This window comes from Chiloscyllium plagiosum, chromosome 3 (assembly GCF_004010195.1).
Source record: "Chiloscyllium plagiosum isolate BGI_BamShark_2017 chromosome 3, ASM401019v2, whole genome shotgun sequence".
Taxonomy (NCBI): Eukaryota; Metazoa; Chordata; class Chondrichthyes; order Orectolobiformes; family Hemiscylliidae; genus Chiloscyllium; species Chiloscyllium plagiosum.
Genome location: NC_057712.1, coordinates 8,051,078 through 8,073,610, shown reverse-complemented (window position 1 = coordinate 8,073,610; position 22,533 = coordinate 8,051,078). Strand labels below are relative to the sequence as shown.

Genomic DNA, 22,533 nt, shown 5'->3' with positions numbered 1-22,533 from the left:
CCTAATTATTAATATGAGGCTCAGTTAGCTCAGTTGGCTGAATGGCTGGTCTGCGTTCAATCTGCATCAAAGTCAGAAATCACGCGACATCCAATTATAAACCAACAGGACTTCACCTGATGAAGGAGCAGTACTCCGACAGCTTGTGGTTTCAAATAAACCTCTTCGACTATATCCTAGTATTGTGTGATTTCTGACTTTTTCCATAGTAGTCCAACACTAGCACCTTCACATTATGAATTCCTGCATTGGCTGAGGTTACCATGAAAGTCTCTCCTTCTCAACCTCTCTCCTTATCTGAGGCATGCTGATCCTCAGGTTAAACCACCATCAAGCATCTGTCTAATGAGGGAGCAACTGACTGGTGCTGTAGGATTATGACAACTTTAATTGTAATTAATAATAGGACCTAGAATTTTTGGAAATCATATATGTCCATGCATGTCTGTTATATGTATTGCTGGTATATTTTAAGGAACAACTGAGTGTAGCAACACTAATCATGTATGTGTAAAATGAATTCTTTATTTTTTTTTACACAGGCTACAAAAGAAATTATCAGATTCTCTAGAAGATAATAAGATCAGACCACCAAGGAATGTTAAGAGGCTTTCTAGAAACTATGATCTGTATAAAAAGTTTAAAATTCCAAGAGTAAAGAATCCTTTGGAAGCTGGATTACAAAGCAATGTATTTTTTGAGCCAGAAAAAGATATGCCAAGTGCAGTAATGCTGGAAACCACTTTAAATATTTTTGGTCAATCCATTGATTTTTTTGAGGTAGGTGCATGTATAGTACAATACAAACATGATTTCCTGTAATCTATATCAAATTAAAATCTGGCCTAAACAAAAGCCAATAAATTCTCAACTTTGAAATTTTAAAAAAAGTAGTAATTAAAGGAGCTCATCTCAATGGCTTAGTTGGTTAATCCTGTGCTACTGTGAAATTCCAAAATACAGAGCGAAAAGGTTTCAGGTTTCATGCCTGGAGTGCATGTTATTAGTTGATCTCAAGCAGTTTGAAGATAAGGGAATAAAGAATGGTTTGGGGGAAAAGAGAGCCAAGATTCCTGCTATGTTTGGTTATGAGATAGAGAAGAAACCTAAGGACAGCATTGAGATTGTGAGAACTAAATAACCAATTGGCAAATAACTAACAAATGCTTTTTTAAGTGTTGCCTTCAGAAGATTGTGGTGCCAGTTTACACAGTGGACTCAGTGTTAACCTTTAAACTCATGACTGGCAGCAGACAACTAAGGGCAGGGCTAGCCTGTTAGAAATTGAGGTTGACCAATGTGTCCCCGGTCCATTACATTCGCACTTTGCCTCCATCTTTACTGCAACCAGTTGAGGTCACATACCCATTCTGATTTGGAAAAGTCGAGCACTTCATTCGAATGTTTGCAATTGGGAGCCTCATTTAAATTTAATAACTACTGCCAAAAGCTCAGGAGACCCGACAGTGAAACAGTGGGAAGAGCTGCCAGCTCTCCACTGGGGTAGTACTTTTCAGATTACCTCTTGTAGAGCAAATGGAGATAAACCATTTCTCCCAGACTTTCAATGATGCCTTTCTGACAATCAAAGAGTCTTCTCATTCTGCAGTCCTTAATGCACAACACTTCCTTCACCCACAATCACTCTGATCTCTTGATACGACTGGGATTTGACATTTGGTATGAGACTCTATGTCTCAGACCTCTCTCTCTCAATGTTTCTCCCATGCCCATAGCAACAAAATCAAAAACTTATATAATGTACTTACATTTAAAATATCCCCAAGACATTTCACAAAAGCATCATAAACTAACATCTGGCACTGAGCCAAGGAAGACAATATTAGGGCAGATTATCAAAAGACTGGCCAAAAAGGTATGTTTTGGGCAACATTTTAAAGGAGGAAAAGGATATGGAGAGGTTTGTGCAAGAGATTCCAGAGCTTAGCACCTCAGCAACTGAACACGTGACCATCACAACAGGATCAATCTAAATTTAAGATGCTCATGAGACCAGAATGACATTATTATAGAGCTGTAGAACTGAAAAAGATGAGAGAGGTCAGGAGGGTTGAGTTCATGGAGGATTTTGAACACGTAACAGCGGAATTTAAAGGTAAAGTATTGCTCGACCAGAAGCCAGTGTTGGTCATCAAGTGCAGCAGGGATGAGAGAACAGTTCTTAATGTGGCACTCCCTGACTCCATGTGAGTATCAGGGCACGTGTTCACAGAGGCAAGGCAGAAGGGCACAGAATGGAAAAATTGATAATTAAAAATGAACACAAATATATAGTCAGATTATATTAACATTACATAAGCTAATTTAACCATTTAAATTGAAGTAAGATTATTATTTTTTTAAAACAGCTTGGTCTGGACGGCAGTGGACTTGAACCGTCCCTGGAGGCATTATTTGGACCGAAAGGATTTTTTCCGAACAGTGCAATGAAGGCACTATACTGGGTGGATGGTAGAGTTCCAGAGAAGGTATCACAAATGCTGTTTAATTGGTTTGGAATCAATAAAGAGGTTGAAGAGTCGAACCAAGTACGTATCTGAAATATAAAGCTATTTTCTTTAGAATATACCCATTGACACATGCCGGCTAATAGTTTATCTGTACTTTACCTTCCTGTTGTCAACTAGAACCTAATGAAGGAGCTGTCACAAAATTTCAAAAATATGATAAAGGAGCTTGAAAGCCAAACACCAGAAGTACATGCTTTCTTGAGAATATTTGGAAATGAACTGGGTTATGTTAAAGGCAGTGATTTCAAGCTATTGGGACAAATGATGTCGAAAAGTTTCCAACTATTCCGAAGTCTACCAGCAAAGGTATCATGCATCAACTCAAAAGACATGTGATATGATAGATATAAAGATAATCAATTGATTTTAAAACAGCTCGTTTAAAATTTGATTTATTGTATTTTCTTTATTGTATTTTAACATAAGTGGTCAAGAGTAAATATGTCTTTGGCTGTTATTGTCTAATCTTAATGTGCATTGTTAACAATAAATATTACGTGATGATTTATGCATTCTTGAAGATGCAAAAAATGCTCCTTAATACTGAGAAACATTAGAGATATAAAAACCTTATCTTCCAAGCTGCTAAAGTAAGGAAACGTTATTATGAAATACGAATAACCGGGGCATAGAAGCTTTTTTTACAAGGTTCATTTAAAACTAACCACGTATGATGGATGAATGATATTTGGTCTGTCTGAAGACATGGCATTCTGTTTAATACATACTACTGTTTTCATTTGTAGCTTAACCAAGCCTTACAAAAGGGCATGTTTGCTCACTACATCTTCATGGACTCTCAGTTTAATCTCCCCACTGGAGCTGGACTTCCTCTGAAACTGTCTATGTCAGGTACAATTGGAGCTGGTGGAAAAGCAGGGATAAAATATGAAGGAAAGAAGGTAAGACTTAGTTTATTTACTCAAGATTAGCACCTGATTTTTCATGGATAATATCATTGATAGAATCATCTAATTCTTCTCTTGACATCTTCAAATATTTAGAATTTATTTAAAATCTAAGAACACTTAGGAACAGGGAGATGCTATTGTGACCAAAATATTATTGTTTTTGATGATTTCTTGAGTAACTAGTGAATACATCAGTCATGAAATGAGTTTACACATGCTTAACAAATAGAATAATTACGAAGTTGAATCAGTAAAAGGAATAGTTTAATAATCTTCAACATTATTATATATGGGGATTGTGGTTGATTTTTTTCATTACAATATGGATATTCATTTAGCATTAACATTATGAAATCAAAAATTGCATCTAATGTGTAAATTTGGTGGTACAAAACTTGGATGTAGATGAAAATAAAGATGTCTTCAAAACTTTTCATGTTGCGCTCTTCAGAACACACCCAAGAATGTCAAATGTTAAATTATCATAATTTATACCATTTGATAAAAGGGTTCTAATAGATATACAAATCAATTCTGGTTGATTGAGGCACTTCCATAAAGTACAGGAACAGGAAACTATAGATCTTTAGGCCTCCAGGTAATTCAAAAAGGCAGAAAGCTTGAACATATTCCTTTCTTCTGCAGACAACACATTCCTGTCAACACATGTATGTTGCGTAAATAATCCACATTAAGAGTTCTATATTAAAAAAGAGAACTCCAGATACTGGAGATCTGAAATGAAAGTAGAAATTACTGGAGAAACTCAGGGAATCTGGCAGAATCTGTGAGGAGAAAACAGAGTTAAGAGTTACTGAACACGAAATGTTAACTCTGTTTCCTCCCACAGATGTTGACAAACCTGCTAAGTTTCTTGAGCAATTTTTGTTTTCATTTCATGTGATGAGGTCAACTGATTTTCTTACATTGTTTATTGGTGCAGCTATTTGCTATTATAAAATTTCAATGTTTAAGTTTTTATTAAATAAGTAACATTTTTAATAAATATTGATATTGAATATTAGTGCATGTATGTAGGTCATACGTTCCTGCAATTTGCAGATTGAATCATACTTCGTGTTCTTTCAGTTGTTCATAGTAGGCGACAGTAAAACTCATACTGTAATGTCTTCTATTGGGTGTGATTCTGTGATAATGTAGCATTTGTTGAACAACCCATTGTTCATGAATAGTTAGACAAATATTCAGTTCAAGATTTCAGACAACCTCTTAATATGCCTCACCTTTACTTGTTAGAAGTACCATTCATTCAAATAAAAAGATCTCTGCAAATATAAGGACTTTGTTCAAGCCTTGCAATTTTTTTTTGAATTACTAGGAGTTTGAGAGGCTCATGGCTCCTCATTGCTTTCTGCAAGGCAATATCTCAGACAAAATGACTTGACTTCCCAACCAAGCAGCACCTTTTTTCCTTCTGTTGTATGAATTATGGTGATTGTTTGACATTTGATATTCTTGTGAGTGTGTCCTGATGAGTGCAAGAAGGGAAGTTTCTCGACATTTCATTTCTTTCAGCTGCATTCAAATTACTCCTTTGTCACTGATTTGAGAAATTAATTGTGAATGAAAATAAATTTCTTCTATTATAGATTGAAGGTCTGATCAAGCCAAAAGTTGCAATTGAACTTGTGGCCCAGATGGGAGTCAGTGTACCTAATTTTGTCAGAAATGGAATACAGTTGAATGCTAATTTGTATCATGAATCTAGTTTTGAGGCCCGGATCAGGATGAATAACAACCAGATAAAATTGAACATTCCTGCACCCAAAGAGCAAGCCAAACTCTTAAATATTAGGTCAGTATAAAATTAATCCTTACAACTTTTTCATTTCCATGAAAATTGAATACTTTTAACAAGAACACTTATGTTCTTTTTACAGCAATAAACTGCCTATAGGTTTAATGAGAGTTTTTTTTTGTTCCTTTTACAGATACAGACGATCTCTGATACATAATATAAAAACTGACAAAATTGAATCACTCTTCAATAATGAAGAAGGGTGGTCAGAATGCAAGACATTGTTACCAATGTTTGACATTTGCAGTAATAGGAGACACACAGAAACAGGTTTACTTAGAAAAGCACCCAGTTATCCACTGATGGAAGAATCAAGGTTGGTATTGTGATTGGGTATCATTGTTCACAATGAAGATGTATGTAATGAGAAAGTGGTGTGACCTGGTTTGAGGTAGTTTATGATAAGCACAGGTTTGGGTAAGCTTAGCTTTATGAAAATGGGAGAAGGCTGAATAAGTGGGGGCCTTTATTGGAGTAATTGAGTTTCAGTGTGATAAAGGTGTGTTAATGATGATTTAGGTGGAGGGAGACAATGCAAAATAAATGGAAGCGGGCAGAACTGTGACAGAGCAAATGCAGAATCAAAAGCTCAGCCTGATTTCAAACCAGACCCTGAAATTGCAAGAACTTCTTTCAAAACATTTTGTAAACTGAAAACGTGTTCCCACATCGAATAATTCAGGTCTGGAATGCATTGTGTGGAACTATGGTGGAGGCAGGTACAATCAAGGTACTCGAGAGAGTATTTCATGCTGATTTAAATATAAATATTGTTCAGATTTGTCATTTATTTAAGGAGGAAGAGGGAGGCTTTTCTTCCTTAAACTTAGAATGATAGGACTAGAAGCAAACAAAGGTAATTGCACAGAGCAGGCTAGTGTATAAGTATAAGCCAATGCATAATGTACAACTACTTTAAAAGCTGCAGAGAGATCAGGAAGGATAACACGTTAATGCTACAACCAGTCATTTGTTATTCAAACCATTTTTGATGATGTGGAAGCAGTGGGAACTTGATTGTGAAAATTCAAGTAGGAAGTTGAGAAGAAATCGGCACTTGTCTGAAAAGTGTTAATAGGTTTATGAATCTTCAAGATAAATGATATGTTGGACTGTTGAAAAGGACAGCAATTACAGAAGAAGCTCGGCAGGTCTGGCAGCATCTATGGAGAGAAAGCAGAACTGATGAAGGATCACTGGACTCAAAATGTTAACTACTTTCTCTCCTCAGATGCTGCCAGACCTGCTTCCAGAAACTTCTAGTTTTGTTTCAGATTCTCAGCAACTGCAGTTCTTTATTTTATTTATGAGGAGCATGTTGATGGGAGGGATTTTGAAAGATAGGACAACGTCTGTGTCTCCTTAATTGACCTTGAACCTAAACTAAAGAGTTTGTTTTTTCAGGAGTTTTTAGTGAGACTGAATTCAGAGAAGCAGAAGATAGCTTTGTCAGAATAAATTAATTTGGAGTCAAATTAGAGGGAGGTGAGTTTTCAATTTTAAAATGGGGATGGAATTAGGGAAAGGTTTTGCTCGAAGGTCTGGAGGAGTTTCAATGAATAAATTGTGTTAGCCAGCTTAGGTGCTTACTCAGGAGATTGCTGCAGATTTTTTGAAGCACACATGGTGGTTTCAAATTTGTCAATCCAATTCCTTATCTGTTCTACAGCCTAATAGATCATTTCTGGTTTTCTATAAAATCGTACAATGAAGAAGGAGACTAGGTTCCTCAACATGTTTGTAATTGTTCTTTCTAAGAGCTATCCATTAGTTTCACTCTCCTACTTTTTTCCACTGAGTTCTGTAAATTTCTACATCGCATATTATTTCTCAATTTTCTTTGGCATATTTTTCTTGAGTGTTCTTAAATCATTTTGCATGTAGTTATTCCATTATGTCTACCTGATTGATTACTGGATGGTTGCAGTGCAGTGCTATGCACATCAGTATAATCTATCCAGTATTTTAGCGAAGATGTTGATCCATTTATTTTAAACGAGTTTGTTCTTTTTGAAAATACCAGAGGAGACATTTAGATATTGGTATGTTATTGTACACCATATTTTCATTTCAATAGACCCAAAATTATTCCAAGACCATAAATCTAATCATGAATTTGTAAGAATCTTTAAAAAAAGATCAGGTTTCTTAATAGTTTTTTGAGTATTCAAGAAGTCATAGTAATATCTATGCAAATGTGTAGAAAGCTTGTACATTCACATAAGCAAAAAAAAAGCAAACAATGCTTTGTGTGGCATTGTTGCACAAACACACATTCATAATTGCGTGATAATCACTGAAAGTTATTTTTTTAATTGTATTTTGTTACCAAAAATGTAATAAATAAGATGATTTCTTTTTTTGTGCACTGACTCAGTTAGAATTCTGCATTGTCACCAAAAATGAGAAAAAAAAGATTAAATGTTAATAAAATATGTCGTTTCTGTAATTATCATAATACAACACTTCTATTTGTTTATTATTTATACAATGAATAGATGAACTTCATGATGTAATTTTGGTTAATTTGGATTGTTCCTTTTTTTATAACCTAGGTTAGTAGTCTATATTCGACCAAAAGGTACAGTGGAAAGTTTTTCTGCATCAGCAACTTATCAATCACAAACAATTGATGAAGATTTGGAACACTCAGTTACGTTTGTTGCTCAGGCTGAAGGTAGGTGGATTTTAACTTTTTTGCGGGAATTTCATCGAACTTCAATATTCTCTTAGCTCTGTAGCATGTTAACTCATTAGTGTCAAAAGTTCATGGGACATTCCAGTACAATCCCAGGAGAACTCCCCTTGGGATTCATGAAAGGAGGTAGGGATTTCATTCAGATCTGGATAAATTGGGCCAGGTTACACATTACCAGTGGGTTTAGTTCAGATAAATCTCAAACATGTCCCATTACACTAAAAGACACATGGATAAAATTCTGACATTGGAAAATTTCTCATACTTTTCTTCCTTTCCAAAAGTATGCTGTGATAAATGCATAAAGCATAAATGGAAATTAGGCCGAAAAGGGGTCCCAGATGGACTAAAAATATCCTGATACCTTCCTTATAATTCACTGAGGTAGGATCCCAATTGTTCAACTGGGATAAAGAAGTTTAAGAAAATGATTGTCTTTTCTGGTTGGTGACTTTTCCCTTTTGTCTGTCTGTTAATCATATTAAAATAAGGTGTAATGTCTGTAATCCTCGATACTTTGGTTTTGTCAGGAGTGGAAGTCACTGGCAGACACCACCTGGCAAATGTGCCAATAGAATGTTTTGCAACATCCAAAGTGACTTATAAATCCATACAGCATGGAAACAGACCCTTCGATCCAACTCACCCATGCTGACCACACATCCCAATCTCACTTAGACCCATTTGTCAAGATTCAGCCCATATCCCTCTAATCCCTTCCTTATCATATATCTATTCAAATGCCTTTTAAATATTGTATTTGTACCAGCCTCCACTACTTCTTCTGGTAGCTTGTTCCATACACACACCACCCTCCACATAAAAAACATTACTCCTCAGGTCTTCTTTAAACCTTTCTTCTCTCACTTTCAACCTATGCCCTCTAGTTTTGGACTCCCCCACCCAAGGAAAAAGACCTTGGCTACTTACCCTATCCATGCTTCTCATGATTTTATAAACCTCAATGAGATCACCCCTCAGCCTCCCCTGCTCCAGGGAAGAAAAGCCCCAGCCTATGCAGCCTCACCTTACAGCCCAAATCCTCCAGTCTCAGCATCATCCTTGTAAATTTTTTCTGCACCCTTCCAAGTTCAACAAAATCCTTTCCATGGAAAAGTGACCAGAATTGTATGCACTATTCCAAAAGTGTCCTCACCAATGTCCTGTACAGCCACAACATGACATGGCCAACTCCGATACTCAGTGTTATGACTAATGAAGGCAAACATACTAAATGCACAATGCACCTGCGCCCCTCAATCTCTCTGTTTGGTAATAATCCCAGAGCCCTACCATCAAGTGTATAATTCCTGCCCTCGTTTGCCTTACCAAAATTAAGGTTAGATAAATCACATTTATCTAACTTAAATTCCATCTGTCACTCATCAGCCCATTGGCCCATCTGATCAAGGTCGCTTTGTTACTCTGAGATAATCTTCTTCACTGTCCACTACACCACCCATCTTGCTGTCATAGAGTCATAGAGATGTACAGCACGGAAACATGCCGACCAGATATCCCAACCCGTCCATGCCGACCAGATATCCCAACCCAATCTAGTCCCACCTGCCCGCGCCCAGCCCATATCCCTCCAGACCCTTCCTATTCATATACCCATCCAGATGCCTCTTAAATGCTGTAATTGTACCAGACTCCACCACTTCCTCTGGCTGCTCATTCCATACATGTACCACCTTCTACATGAAAACATTGCCCCTCAGGTCACTTTTATATCTTTCCCCTCTCACCCTAAACCTATGCTGTCTAGTTCTGGGCTCCCCCACCCCAGGGAAAAGACTTTGTCTATTTACTCTATCCATGGCCATCATGATTTTATAAACCTCTATAAAGTCACCCCTCAGCCTCCGATACTCCAGGGAAAACAACCCCAGCCTATTCAACCTCTCCCTATAGCTCAAATTCTCCAATCCTGGTAACATCCTTGTAAATCTTTCCTGAACCCTTTCAAACTTCACAACATCCTTCTGATAAGAAGGAGACCAGAATTGCATGCAATATTCCAAAAGTGGCCTAACCAATGTCCTGTATAGCTGCAACATGACCTCCCAAGTCCTGTACTCAATACTCTGACCAATAAAGGAAAGCATACCAAACACCTTCTTCACTATCCTATCTACCTGTGACTCCACTTGCAAGGAGCTATGTGCCTGCACTCCAAGGTCTCTTTGTTCAGCAACACTTCCTAAGACCTTACCATAAAGTCTATAAGTCCTGCTAAGATTTGCTTTCCCAAAATGCAGCACTTCACATTTATCTGAATTAAACTCCACCTGCCACTTCTCAGCCCATTGGCCCATCTGACCAAGATCCCATTGTAATCTGAGGTAACCTTCTTCACTGTCCACTACACCTCCAATTTTGGTGTCATCTGCAACTTATTAACTATACCTCTTATGCTCACACCCAAATCATTTAAATAAATTATGAAAAATAGTGGACCCAGCACCAATCCATGTGGCACTCCACTGGTTACAGGCCTCCAGTCTGAAAAACAACCCTCCACCACTACCCTGTCTTTGACCTTTGAGCTTGTTCTGTATCCAAACGGCTAGTTTTCCCTGCATTCAATGAGGTCTAACCTTGCTAATACGTCTCCCATGAGGAACCTTATTGAACGCTTACTGAAGTCCATATAGATCACGTCTACCACTCTGCCCTCATCAATCCTCTTTGTCATCTGCAAATTTACTAACCAAACCTCCTATTTCATGTATAAATTATTTAGATAAATAACAAAATGGTGTGGGCCAGCAGCAATCCTTGTGACACGCTACTCCAATGGAAAATAACTTACATCACCTTATCACAGACGGAATCCATTGTATTGGAGAATTTTATGAAGGCATCCCTTTAGCACATAACCTTTCCCAGTTGTAGCCAGTGGAAGTAGTTTACCAACGCTTCCTATACATTAAATTGAAAGTGAAGGGATGCCTGAATATCAGGTAAAATTACCCTTCATGTTATAAGTGCCTTACCTGAATATCTTCCAAGTATTTTACATTATTTAGCACATTTTCAACCCATATATATTGCCTATTGTAGTATCTTAAAGAGGTAAATATGTTGTGTGATTATTTAAATCAATTTTGATCCAACAGGCACTGAAAATATGGAAGTTTCAGCAGAAATTAAGTACAACGCTAATAAGCAAGTACTTACAGGAGATGTTCAGATTCCAAAATTTGACCTGGAAGTAGGTGTGAAACTAGGAGCTGAAGACAAATCTGCATCGACAAGAAATGCATACATTGTTAAATTTGATGTCACAAACAAAAAAGTGCCTGAAATGACCCTGGTTGGCCGTGCAAGGTGCGTGTCAAGTGTTGCATTTGCTCAGTAACTTACAGATAACAGAAATATATTACAAATGATTGAAGAACAAGTAGTCAAAATGTAGAAGCATCTGAGGAGTCAAATAATAATCTTAGAGCTGTAAAAACACTCAACTTTGCACAATGTGCGAAGACTGAAAACATTGAAAGTGATGTTTTTCTTAATCAAAGAATTTGGGAGAAATTTGTTGGAGGTATTTGATTCAGATTTTCCTTTCAGCTCTATATTATTAAAGAAAGAAATGTTTGAGTTATATCACAGCCTTATCAACATCTGAAAGGAAAAAGAAAGATTAATTGTTTAAGATACAGAACCTTTACTTGTATTTAAGTGCTGCCCAGAGGATTGAAGGTATTCTCTAATTTTCAATGACAAAGTCTTATGTTAAATGATTTTGTGCTGTCTCAGCCAAGCTCTGATTGGATTTAGACCCATAGCACAAAATTGGCTACAATTTAATGGACATTCGCACTAGGTTTGCAGTTTCGCTTATAAAAATCCACAAGCAAAAAAGTATCCAGAAAAATTCAGTGAGCAATAAAAGTGCACTCCTGAGAGTGAGTCCCATATATCCTTGCAGCCAAAGAGAAGAATCTTCATGTTTTGTTCAGACCCTGCCTCACCAGACTGCAGAGAGTGCTTGATCTTCAAAGTTCAGTACAAGACCTAAGAAAAGTTTAATTCTGCAATTTTGCCATTTCATGCTTTGATGAGCATTTGAAAATACTTTCAAAGACATAAACAAAGTAGAATTGACAATGCATGTCCAACTCAAGCAGCCTCTGAGTCAGAATGCTTCAAGTTTGAGTCTCAATCCAGGACCTGTTTGCCAGAAAAGGTGTCAGTGCAGGGAATGCAGCGTGTACCACAATCAGAACTCCAACCTGGGTAAATGGAAAGGGTTAGCTTGAGAAAGACATCGTTCAGTAAAACCATCTACCTAATCCAGAAAATAACATTTAATACAAACAATGTGAATATTGGTGATCAACCAGCATTGTGGTAAACTGTTGGGAGAAGCTGAAAGACAGAGAACAATGCAGATATAATGGCAATGAATATTTCAATTCTTACCTGTGCTCTTTTCCTTTTAAAGTTACGATAATGAACGGAAAGATCTTTCACTGGAGTATCTCTTCACCATTCCCAACTTTGACATAAATGCAAATATTGGAACTCAGATTCGACTTCCATCTGATGAGTGGTTCACTGCATTGAATGTAGAAGCTTCAATACCACATTTAAAGGCTTCTCATGAAACTAACTTTAAATATGGTATGTTAATAATAATATCTATCTTGCATCTCTTGTTTTGTGAAAGAAACTGTTATATTTTCTGAAGATTTACCAGGTACTGACATTATTGTGTCTCATACTCTCTCTTCATGTCTGAATGTTCTTAGCTTCCCACAATATGTCATTATGTCACTATGAATCTACAAGTTAACATTGCCAATCACACCATATTTTGTCTTGAAAGTTTGGCAGCTATAATGAGCTATGGACAAAATTTCCAATATTAATTAACTGAAATAGTAGAATCCATATATTAGTAAATGTACATTTTAATAGTGTAAGACCATAAGAAATAGGAGCAGAAATTAGACTATTCAGCCCATTTGAGTCTGCTCCGTTATTCAATCATGGCTGATAAGTTTCTCAACCCCATTCTCCCGCTTTCTCCCTGTAACCTGTGATCCCCTTGGTACTCAAGAATCTATCTATCTCAGTCTTAAATATACTCAATGACCTGACCGCCACAGCCTTCTGTTGCTATGAATTCCATAGATTCACCACTCTCTGGCTGAAGAAGTTTCTCCTTATCTCTATTCTAAAAGGTCTTCCCTTTACTCTAAGGCTGTGCCCTGGGGTCCTAGTCTCTCCTACCAATGGAAACATCTTCCCAACATCTACTCTGTCTAGGCTATTCAATATCCTATAAGTTTCAATTAGATCTTCCCTCATCCTTCTCAACTCCATTGAGTATAGACTCAGAGTCATCAAATGTTAAGTGTTCATTCCTTGGATCATTCTCATGAATCTCCTCTGAACACACTCTCTGGCCAGTACATCCTTCCTGAGATATGGGGCCCAAAAGTGCACACAATACTCCAAATGTGGTCTGACCAGAGTCTTACAGAGCCCTCAGGAGTACAACCCTGCTTTTATACTCAAGTCCTCTTGAAATAAATGCCATCATTTCATTTGCCTTCCCAACTACTGACTCAATTTGCAAGAATTGAAAGAATCCTGGACTGGAACTCCCAAGTCCCTTTGCACTTCAGACTTCTGAATTTTCTCCCCATTTAGAAAATAATGCATGCCTCTTCCCTTCCTACCAAGGTGCTTGACCTGGCACTTTCCTATATTGTACTCTATCTGCCACCGCACTTTCCTATGTTGTACTCTATCTGCCACTTCTTTACCCGCTGTCCTAACCTGTCCAAATCTTTCTGCAACCAAGCTGCCTCCTCAATGCACCCTGTCCCTCTACTTATCTTTGTATCTACTGCAAACCTAGCCAGAATGCCCTCAGCTCCTTTATCTAGATCGTTAATGTATAAAGTGAAAAGTTGTGGTCCCAGCACTAACCCTTACAGAACATCACTTGTCACTGGCTGCCATCCAGAAAAGGAACCTTTTTATCCCTACTCTCTGTTTTCTGCCAGACACCTTGCCTCTGACACCATGGGCCCTTATCTTACGCAGTAGCCTCCTATGTGGCACCTTGTCAAAGGCTTTCTTGAAGTCTAGGTAGATAACATCCATTGGTTCTCCTTGGTCTATCCAGCTCATTATTTCCTCAAAAAATTCTAGTGGATTTGTCAGGCTTGACCTCCCCTTGATGAAACCATGATGAAACTTCTGTCCTATTTTACCATACATTTCTAAGTATTCAGAAATCTCATCTTTCATGATGGATTCCAGGATCTTACCCACAACTGACGTTAGGCTAATGGGTGTGTAATTTTTGATTTTTCGCTTTACTCCCTTTTTAATCAGAGGTGTCATGTTAGCAATTTTCCAAGCATCTGGGATCCTCCCTGATTCTAGTGATTACTGAAAGATTATCACTAACACCTCCATTATCTCTTCAACTATGTCCCTTAGAACTCTATATGGTCCAGGTGATTTATCCACCTTCAGACAATTCAGTTTTTCTAGCATCTTCTCCTTGGTGATGGCCACCATACTCATCTCTATCCTCTCACTCCCTTGATTTTTTTGGGATATTACTTGTATCTTCCACCATGAAGACTGACATGAAGTAATCATTCAGTTCCTCAGCCACTTCCTTGTTCCTCACTACCATTTCTCCAGTGGAATTTTCCAATGACCTAAAATCCACTTTTGCTTTTCTTTTGCCCTTTCTATGTTTAAAGAAACTCTTACAGTCTTCCTTTATATTACTGGCTAGCTTACTCTTATTTTATCTTCTCCCTCCTTACTTTTTTGTTGCCCTCTGTAGGTCTTTGTAAGCTTCCCAATCCTCTGGTTTCCCACTGTTATGTGTGACTTTATATGCTTTCTGTTTTACTTTTATGCTGTCCCTGACTTCCCTCGTCAGCCAAGGTTGCTTTATCCTCCCTGTACCCTGCTTCCTTTTCCTCGGGATGAATCTGAATTCATCTGAATTACTCCCAGAAACTCCTGCCGTTGCTGTTCCACAGTCTTTCCTGCTTGGCTCCTTCCCAGTCAATTCTACCCAACTCCTCCCTCATGCCTCTGTAGTTGCTTTCATTCAGTTGAAATACTGTTAACACTGATTCTGTCTTATTTTCCTTAAATTGCAGAGTAAATTTGATCGTGTTATGATCACTGCTTCCCAAGGGTTCCTTCGCCTTAAGCTCCCTTATCAAGTCTGCCTCGTTGCACAACACTAAATCCAGTATTGCCTGTTCCCTTGTGGGCTCCACCACAGGCTGCTCCAAAATGCAATCTTGTAAATATTCCACCACAGGCTGCTCCAAAATGCAATCTTGTAAATATTCCACAAAGTCCTTTTCTTGAGAACCACTGCCAGTCTGATTTTCCCAGTCCACCTGCATGTCGAAATCCCCCATGATCACTGTAACTTTGCATTTCCTGCACAACTTTTCTATCCCCTGGTGTATTTTGCACCCTAGCTCCTGACTATTGTTTGGAGGCCTGCACATAACTCCAACTTTAATTTATTTTTACCTTTGCAATTTCTCAATTCTACCCACACAGATTCTACACCGTCTGACCCTAATTCATTTCTTATTATTGATTTAGTTTCATTCCTTACTAACAAGGCAACCCCACCCCCTCTGCCCACCTGCCTATATTTTCAATAGGATGTATATCCTTGAATATTCAGCGCCCAATCCTAATCCCCTTGCAGCCACAACTCCGTGATGCCCACCATGTCATACTTGCCAATTTCAATTTGCGCCACAAGGTCATTTACCTTATTCCTTATACTGCGTGCATTCAGATATAACACCTTCAGTCCTGTATTAACTGGCCCTCTTCTCATTGTCACTTGTTTGTCCAGTGTCCTTGAAGTTTGATTGCTAACCCTTTCCAGATACACAGTCCTATATTTGTCTTGTGCTGGAGGTTTTAATACCCACTCCTGAGTTCTGCACTCTTACATCCTCTTTCAGTCCGGGATTTCTAATTTTGCCTTTCACTGATCCCTGACCCCCAACCCCATTTTGTTTAAAGCCCTGCCTACAGTATTTAGGATTATATAATATACAGTCAAGGAATAAATAAGGTGGTCGCTTAGGTGTGGAATATTTTGGGTAACGTAATCCTCACCTACAGTGGAAAGGTCACTCTGTGTTGCTGCAAACCAGAGTAATGAAACATTGATGAAAGAACTGCTGATGCTGGAAATCAGAAACAAAAACAGAAAAAGAAAGTGCTGGGAAAACTCAGCAGGTCTGGCAGCACCTGTTCAGAGAAAGCAGAGTTAACATTTTGGGTCCGGTGACCCACCTTCAGAACATTCGAAACATTAATTCTGATTTCTCACCACAGATCCTGCCAGACCTGCTGAGCATTTCCAGTAATTTGCTTTTGAGTTTGTTAAAGAAGCGTTGAGTTGTGCTCACAGTTCTCTTCATCATCTCATCATTTCACTATGTACAGTTGTGAAGTGGAGGCTGGCACATCCTACAGGAAGAGAAAGAAAGAAATGTGGAATTATAGGCCTGCATTTTTTAATTGTATCACTTCATTTGTTTATGGAAGCTCCTTGTCGCAGTCTGTGGTGCTGGAAAAACGCAGCCAATCAGGCAGCATCCACAGAGCAAGAGAATCGACATTTCGAGCTCAAAACGTCGATTCTCCTGCTCCTCGGATGCTGCCTGACCGGCTGTGCTTTTCCAGCACCAGACTCTTCGACTCTGATCTTCAGCATCTGCAGGTTTTTTTTCTCACTTTCTCCTGTGGATGTTCACTGCCTTGCATTCTATGCTGGGAGAGAGAGAAAGGCAAAACAGCGAGCAAGAGAATCGACATTTCGAGCTCAAAACGTCGATTCTCCTGCTCCTCTGATGCTGCCTGACCAGCTGTGCTTTTCCAGCACCAGACTCTTCGACTCTGATCTTCAGCATCTGCAGGTTTTTTTCTCACTTTCTCCTGTGGATGTTCACTGCCTTGCATTCTATGCTGGGAGAGAGAGAAAGGCAAAACAGCACATGAAAGAAAGATTTTAAAAATGCTAATTGGTTCAGTTTGTGCCTGAGAGAAGCAAATGAAAATCAGAGGACGTTGGTAGGGAGTAGCTATAATCACCTCGGTCAATTCAATAAAGCCTTGAAGCAGTTTTCAGATTGACCTGTAAATGGGCAAGCAACCTAGCTACCTGAAAAAAAAAAGCAAGTTGTTTTTTTCAATATACAACTGGAGGCTGCTATGTCAGTTGTAGGATCCAATATACATATGTAAGTAAAAATAGGCGGAGCTTGTGCTGCACTCAGACTGTCCAGTTTAGAAGCCTCCTTGGAAGGACCACTACAAGGCAATGAAAGATGATCCATGAAATATATAGTTTTGTTTGGGTGAACACCAGATGAAGACTATTCCTCATGGACTATAAAAACAGCCCCATGCCCCTGTTGGGCAGCACTTAGTTTCTTTTTAATTCAAAAATATACTTTATTCATAGAAGAAAATCTTTATATACATACACAGTTCATGAAGCTGTTCAGATCTACACTATCTTTAATTACAGAGAAGAAGATATTCATTGAGGTTCGGCTTTCTCTATATTTAAAAGTAAACTGTAGGCATTTAGCTGAGGCATTGGAGAAGGTCAGATTACTGAATAGATCCCTATTATGCTTTAGCAGAAGGACCTCATACAGTGGCCTTTCCTGTCCCCTCCACACTTTCACTTCAGCTCTGAGGAAGAGTCATCTTTGACTTGAAATGTTAGCTCGCTCACTCTCAATGGATTCTGTCTGCCCCACTGTGATCTCCAGCATTGTCTGTTTTCAGTACAGATTCCAGCATCTGCAGGAATTTGCTTCTATACCGTGTCCCTCCAGGCTGCTATAAGATTTCATTCAAAGTCACATACACACCCTAACCTAACATGTTGGCTACCCCTATCTAGGAGCAGGCTAAATACCCACTCTTGGAATTGGATAGCTGAAGAAAGATTTTTGTTTAGTGCATACAACTGACATGCGTAAGAGGTTCAGGCTTGAAAATGGCTCAGGGTACATTCCAACACAATGGATAGGATAACTTACTGACTGTGTACCTTATTTAGAGACTATTTCGAATTCACTCCACATGGCTGACCAACAAGTTGTAGTACATAGACACTGATTTAGAGAACAGTGATATTGAAATGGTCATTAGATGAAATCCAACTTTAAATTCAATTCAATAGTTCAAAACGTTTAAAATAAAAACAGCTTTTAAGTTTAGATTTGGAGACTGCTATTTTAATTTGATTCCACTCTCTTACACTTTCAGGTGTCAAGAACATTCAAGTTGCATGGAGCTCAGATGTAAGTTCTGATCTGAAACCAATTAATGAGAAAATCACAAACATCAAAACGCTTGACATGTCTGAATACAGGCACACTATAAATGGTTATCGTGACAGCTTCCTCGATTCGAAAGTTCCTCAAACTGATATGACAGTGAGGCACATTGTTTTCAAGTTATTTAAGGTGAGACGTTATGTTTAATATTAAGAATGTAATATTGTATTCAGTAACACTCAACATTGAGACATTTTTGAAAAACGAGTTTCAAATACTGCACTCTATAAGAAATAAATTGTTGTAAATCTGACATTGAAACAGGAACTGCTAGAAAGTACTCATTAGAACTTGTAAAATGAAAAGAAACGTTGAAGTTACATTATATAACATGTCTTTTCCCTGACTTGCTATATATTTACATAATCATCCATTTTTATTTTTATTTCAAATGGGATGTATTTGATAAATTATTGTTTGACTAGGTTTCAGGCTGGTATCTATGCAGAATGAATACACAGTTAACAGTCTGAAGGTAGAATTTACACTTCGTTTAAAGACAAAGGAGCCCTTTACATCTGTACTTAGATGCACAGGTCTATTCCCAGATCAACTATTTTGTGATATCGTGAGAATACAGGTGTGAGTCACTACTTTCCGAAAACATTCAGCAATATATTTTGTGAAGGGCATTTTTAAAATATGTCTCTGGTTGAAAATATTTTATAACCAGTGAGTATTTGGAGTGAAGAGGTACTATCTTAAGCCCGGAGATGTCTTCCCCTATTCATCATATGATGCACAAATCAGAAGTTTGAATGAATACTGTCCACTTGCTCAGATGAGTGCAATTTCCATAACATTCAGTAAACTCAACGTATTTCAGGACAAGATAGATTACCCCATTCTTCAACTTATAGATTCACTTCTTCCACCAGTCTGTCACACACAGTACGTACGGCAGCAACTCATCAATGCTATCTTAATAGCATCGAGATACTTTCGAATTGTATGGCCTGTACCACCAAAAAAGACAGAAAACATGTGGGAACACCATTAGCTGCAAGTTCCCCTTCAACTCATATACCACCTGACTTGGAAGTTGTAATGATTGGAACCAGGTGGATCGCATTGACTACAAGATCCTTGATTGAGGTTGTTATGCTGGGCCAATCAGGAAGCTCTGGGTGACATATATAAACAGGAGATTAAAAAAAAGAAAAAAACAGTGTCAGAGGTTCAGAAAAAGAAAAAAAAATAAACAGGAGATTGGGGAAAATATAAGCACTACCGCAGTTAGGCGGTAGTGTGGGGGCTAAATAAAAAGAAAAAGCAAAAAAAAGAGAAATAAACAGGAGATTAAAAAAAAGAAAAAAGTGTCAGAGGTTCAGTTAGGCAAGCACTACCGCAGTTAGGCAGTAGTGTGGGGGTAATAGAAAAAAGAAAAAGAAAAAAAAGGATAAAAAGCAAAAAAAAAACCAGGAGATTAAAAAAAGTAAAAAACAGTGTCAGAGGTTCAGAAAAAGAAAAAAACACAGGAGATTGGGGAAAATATAAGCACGTAGTGTGGGGGTAAAGTTAAAACAACCAGGTGATTTACAGTCTCCTCAGTTCAGGGCACTGACTCTGTGCTGGCTGGTGCCACAGTCAGTGTATTCCTGCTGGTACTGAGGAGGAGAGTTTCTTTGCCTTTTCCTCCCCTTTGTTTACGGAAGATATTTGTATTTTTTTTTGAAAAAGAAAAAAAATATAAACAGGAGATTCCAAATCTTCTCACTTCAGTGACTGACTGGGCTGGCTGGTCACAGCCAGTGTACTGTGCACATGTAAATGAAGGGTAACTCGGTGACGGGATACCAGCCTCAATGCGGTTGTTTTAGTTATTGCCATCCCCCATTGTCTCAGTCAAAATCCTGACATCTAACAGCACAATGACTCAACAATGTCATGCACAAACATTTCGAGTTCTGTTTGCATGTTGGTAGCACCTAGTTCTGCTTCACCACCATTCTCCTTCCCCACCTACTACACCATACTTGAAATGGAGCAGGAATTTAATTCAGTTGGGTGTTGGGACATCCAAAGCCATTGCTTTCAATCTCCTGCTCCATAGCCACTGACTTCTGAACACTTGCAACCTTAGTATCTTAACAATGAGCTGTTTTCACTGAAACTGCCTATTTCCAACTCTCATCCTTCCCTTTGTTACCTCCAAACCTTGAGGAGTCCACAGCCCCTGGGCCTGACCTTTGACTTCACAACCTCCGTAAAGCTGATCTCATCCAAAGTTCTGCTTCATTCCAATCTGTCACCAACTTTTGTTTTTCCATCAACTCTTATTCTCTGTCCAGCATTACACCCTGGTTGAGCAAAGTTTCAACCAAATTTTCTCTGTAACTTGCCCACCTTACAACTATCCAGGATCTCTGCACTTCTCCCATACAGCATCCAAGCAGCAGGAAAATCGACATTTTGGGCAAAAGCCCTTCATCAGGAAACGTCAATTTTCCTGCTCCTCGGGTGCTGCCTGACTGGCTATGCTTTTCCAGCACCACTCTAATCTAGACTCTGATCTCCAGCATCTGCAGTCCTCACTTTCACCTACTTCTCCCATACAGCCACCTTGCACTTCTCCTGATTATCATTCCTCCACTCTCAGTGTTATGCCTGGCAACTGCAAAAACTCAGCAGGGTGAATAGACAGTCAGACATCTGATCTTTCAGATCATCTCACTATGATTGCTTTACTGAACTGTAAGGTTAACTTGATACCTTTAGAGCTGAGAGCAATGTAAACAGAGGTGAGAAGAGAAATTCTGGCTTTGTTTGATTGACACTTTTATGAAGTTATAGTGAGATTTCCTTTCTTTGAGGTGGTTTGTTTATTTACTTGGTATGATTAGGAGATATTAGGACAATCAAAAATGTTTTTACTTCTTAATACTATGAATGATTGTGTTTAATCAACACGCTCATGACATTGAATAAGGGAGCACGTTTTTTGAAAGATAATCTCGAAGTATTTTCTGCATTTTTGTCAGTACGGTACTACAGTCAATTCTTCTATAACATGATGGCTACATTCTTGTGAAACCCTGTGTTACAGAAAAATTGCACTTTAGAAAGTGCTTAAAGTGTTAGCACTAAAATCACACACAGCCAACACATTTTAAATGTTGCGCTTTAGAAACAACATCCCCAATTCGTCAATCATGTTACAGCAAATTTGTGTTGACAAAATGCCCATTATAACAGAACGATCTATATATGTCTAATCTGACAAATACTGGAAGAGGGATGTGGAAGATGCATGGAGTCATTGAAGAGGTCAGAAATAGAGGTGGCATGGAGGGTGCATGGGGATATTGGGGCCATGATAGCTAATGATACAAGTATGGTACTAACAAACACAGATTTAAGGTTTTACACTGAAATAACTGCACAGAGACTGGCATCCCGTCACCAAATCACTCTTTATTTACATGTGCAAAGTATACTGGCTATGGCCAGCCAGCTCAGAGTCAGACCCTGAAACAGAAGATTTTGAATCTGCTTTTTTTTTCTTCTTATTCTCTTTTTTTTCCTTTTTTTAAAACACCTCACACTAGCGACTAACTGCGGTAGTGCTTATTTTTTCCCCAGCACCCATGGTGTGTGTGTATACAGTGAGACACAGTGAAAGACACAAAGTGCACGAATCTTTATTCAAATTCTACCACTAGGAAGATAGGAAAACACCCGGGTGGCCAGTGACAAACACTGCCCTTCACATCAAAGGGCATTGCTGTGTGATCAAAACAGTGAAGGGGAGGGTAGGGACTAAATCAAAATAGAGTTGGAGGGAGAAATGATGCACTCCACTCCCTGCGGCGCCCACCTCTCCCTGAACAACTCCAGGGTGTTGGTCGACACCACGTGCTCCTTCTCCAAGGACACCCGGGCCCTAACGTAACCGCGGAAGAGGGGCAGGCAGTCGGCCCTAATGACCCCCTCCACGGCCCGCTGCCGAATCTGCTGTTTATCCTTTTTTTTTCTTTTTTTTTTTTCTTTTTAAAACCCCCACACTACCACCTAAGTGCGGTAGTGCTTATTTTATCCCCAGCACCCATGGTGTGTGTGTGCAGGTGTGAGACACAGTGGAAGACACAAAGTGCACGAATCTTTATTCACCAGGAAGATAGGAAAACACCCGGGTGGCCAGTGACAAACACTGCCCTTCACATCAAAGGGCAGTGCTGTGTGATCA

General features: G+C 38.6%; 1 protein-coding gene across 1 annotated transcript in view; it reads left to right on the top strand.

Annotated features, from left to right (window-relative positions):
• apoba (apolipoprotein Ba) overlaps positions 1 to 22,533 on the top strand; it is a 66,730-nt gene that overhangs the window by 20,704 nt on the left and 23,493 nt on the right. Inside the window, exons 14-23 of the mRNA XM_043676695.1 lie at positions 543 to 780; positions 2,370 to 2,549; positions 2,649 to 2,837; positions 3,278 to 3,433; positions 5,053 to 5,258; positions 5,395 to 5,577; positions 7,817 to 7,938; positions 11,082 to 11,292; positions 12,413 to 12,591; positions 18,277 to 18,476. Coding sequence (XP_043532630.1) covers positions 543 to 780; positions 2,370 to 2,549; positions 2,649 to 2,837; positions 3,278 to 3,433; positions 5,053 to 5,258; positions 5,395 to 5,577; positions 7,817 to 7,938; positions 11,082 to 11,292; positions 12,413 to 12,591; positions 18,277 to 18,476 — 1,864 coding nt within the window. The remainder of the gene's footprint in view (positions 1 to 542; positions 781 to 2,369; positions 2,550 to 2,648; positions 2,838 to 3,277; positions 3,434 to 5,052; positions 5,259 to 5,394; positions 5,578 to 7,816; positions 7,939 to 11,081; positions 11,293 to 12,412; positions 12,592 to 18,276; positions 18,477 to 22,533) is intronic.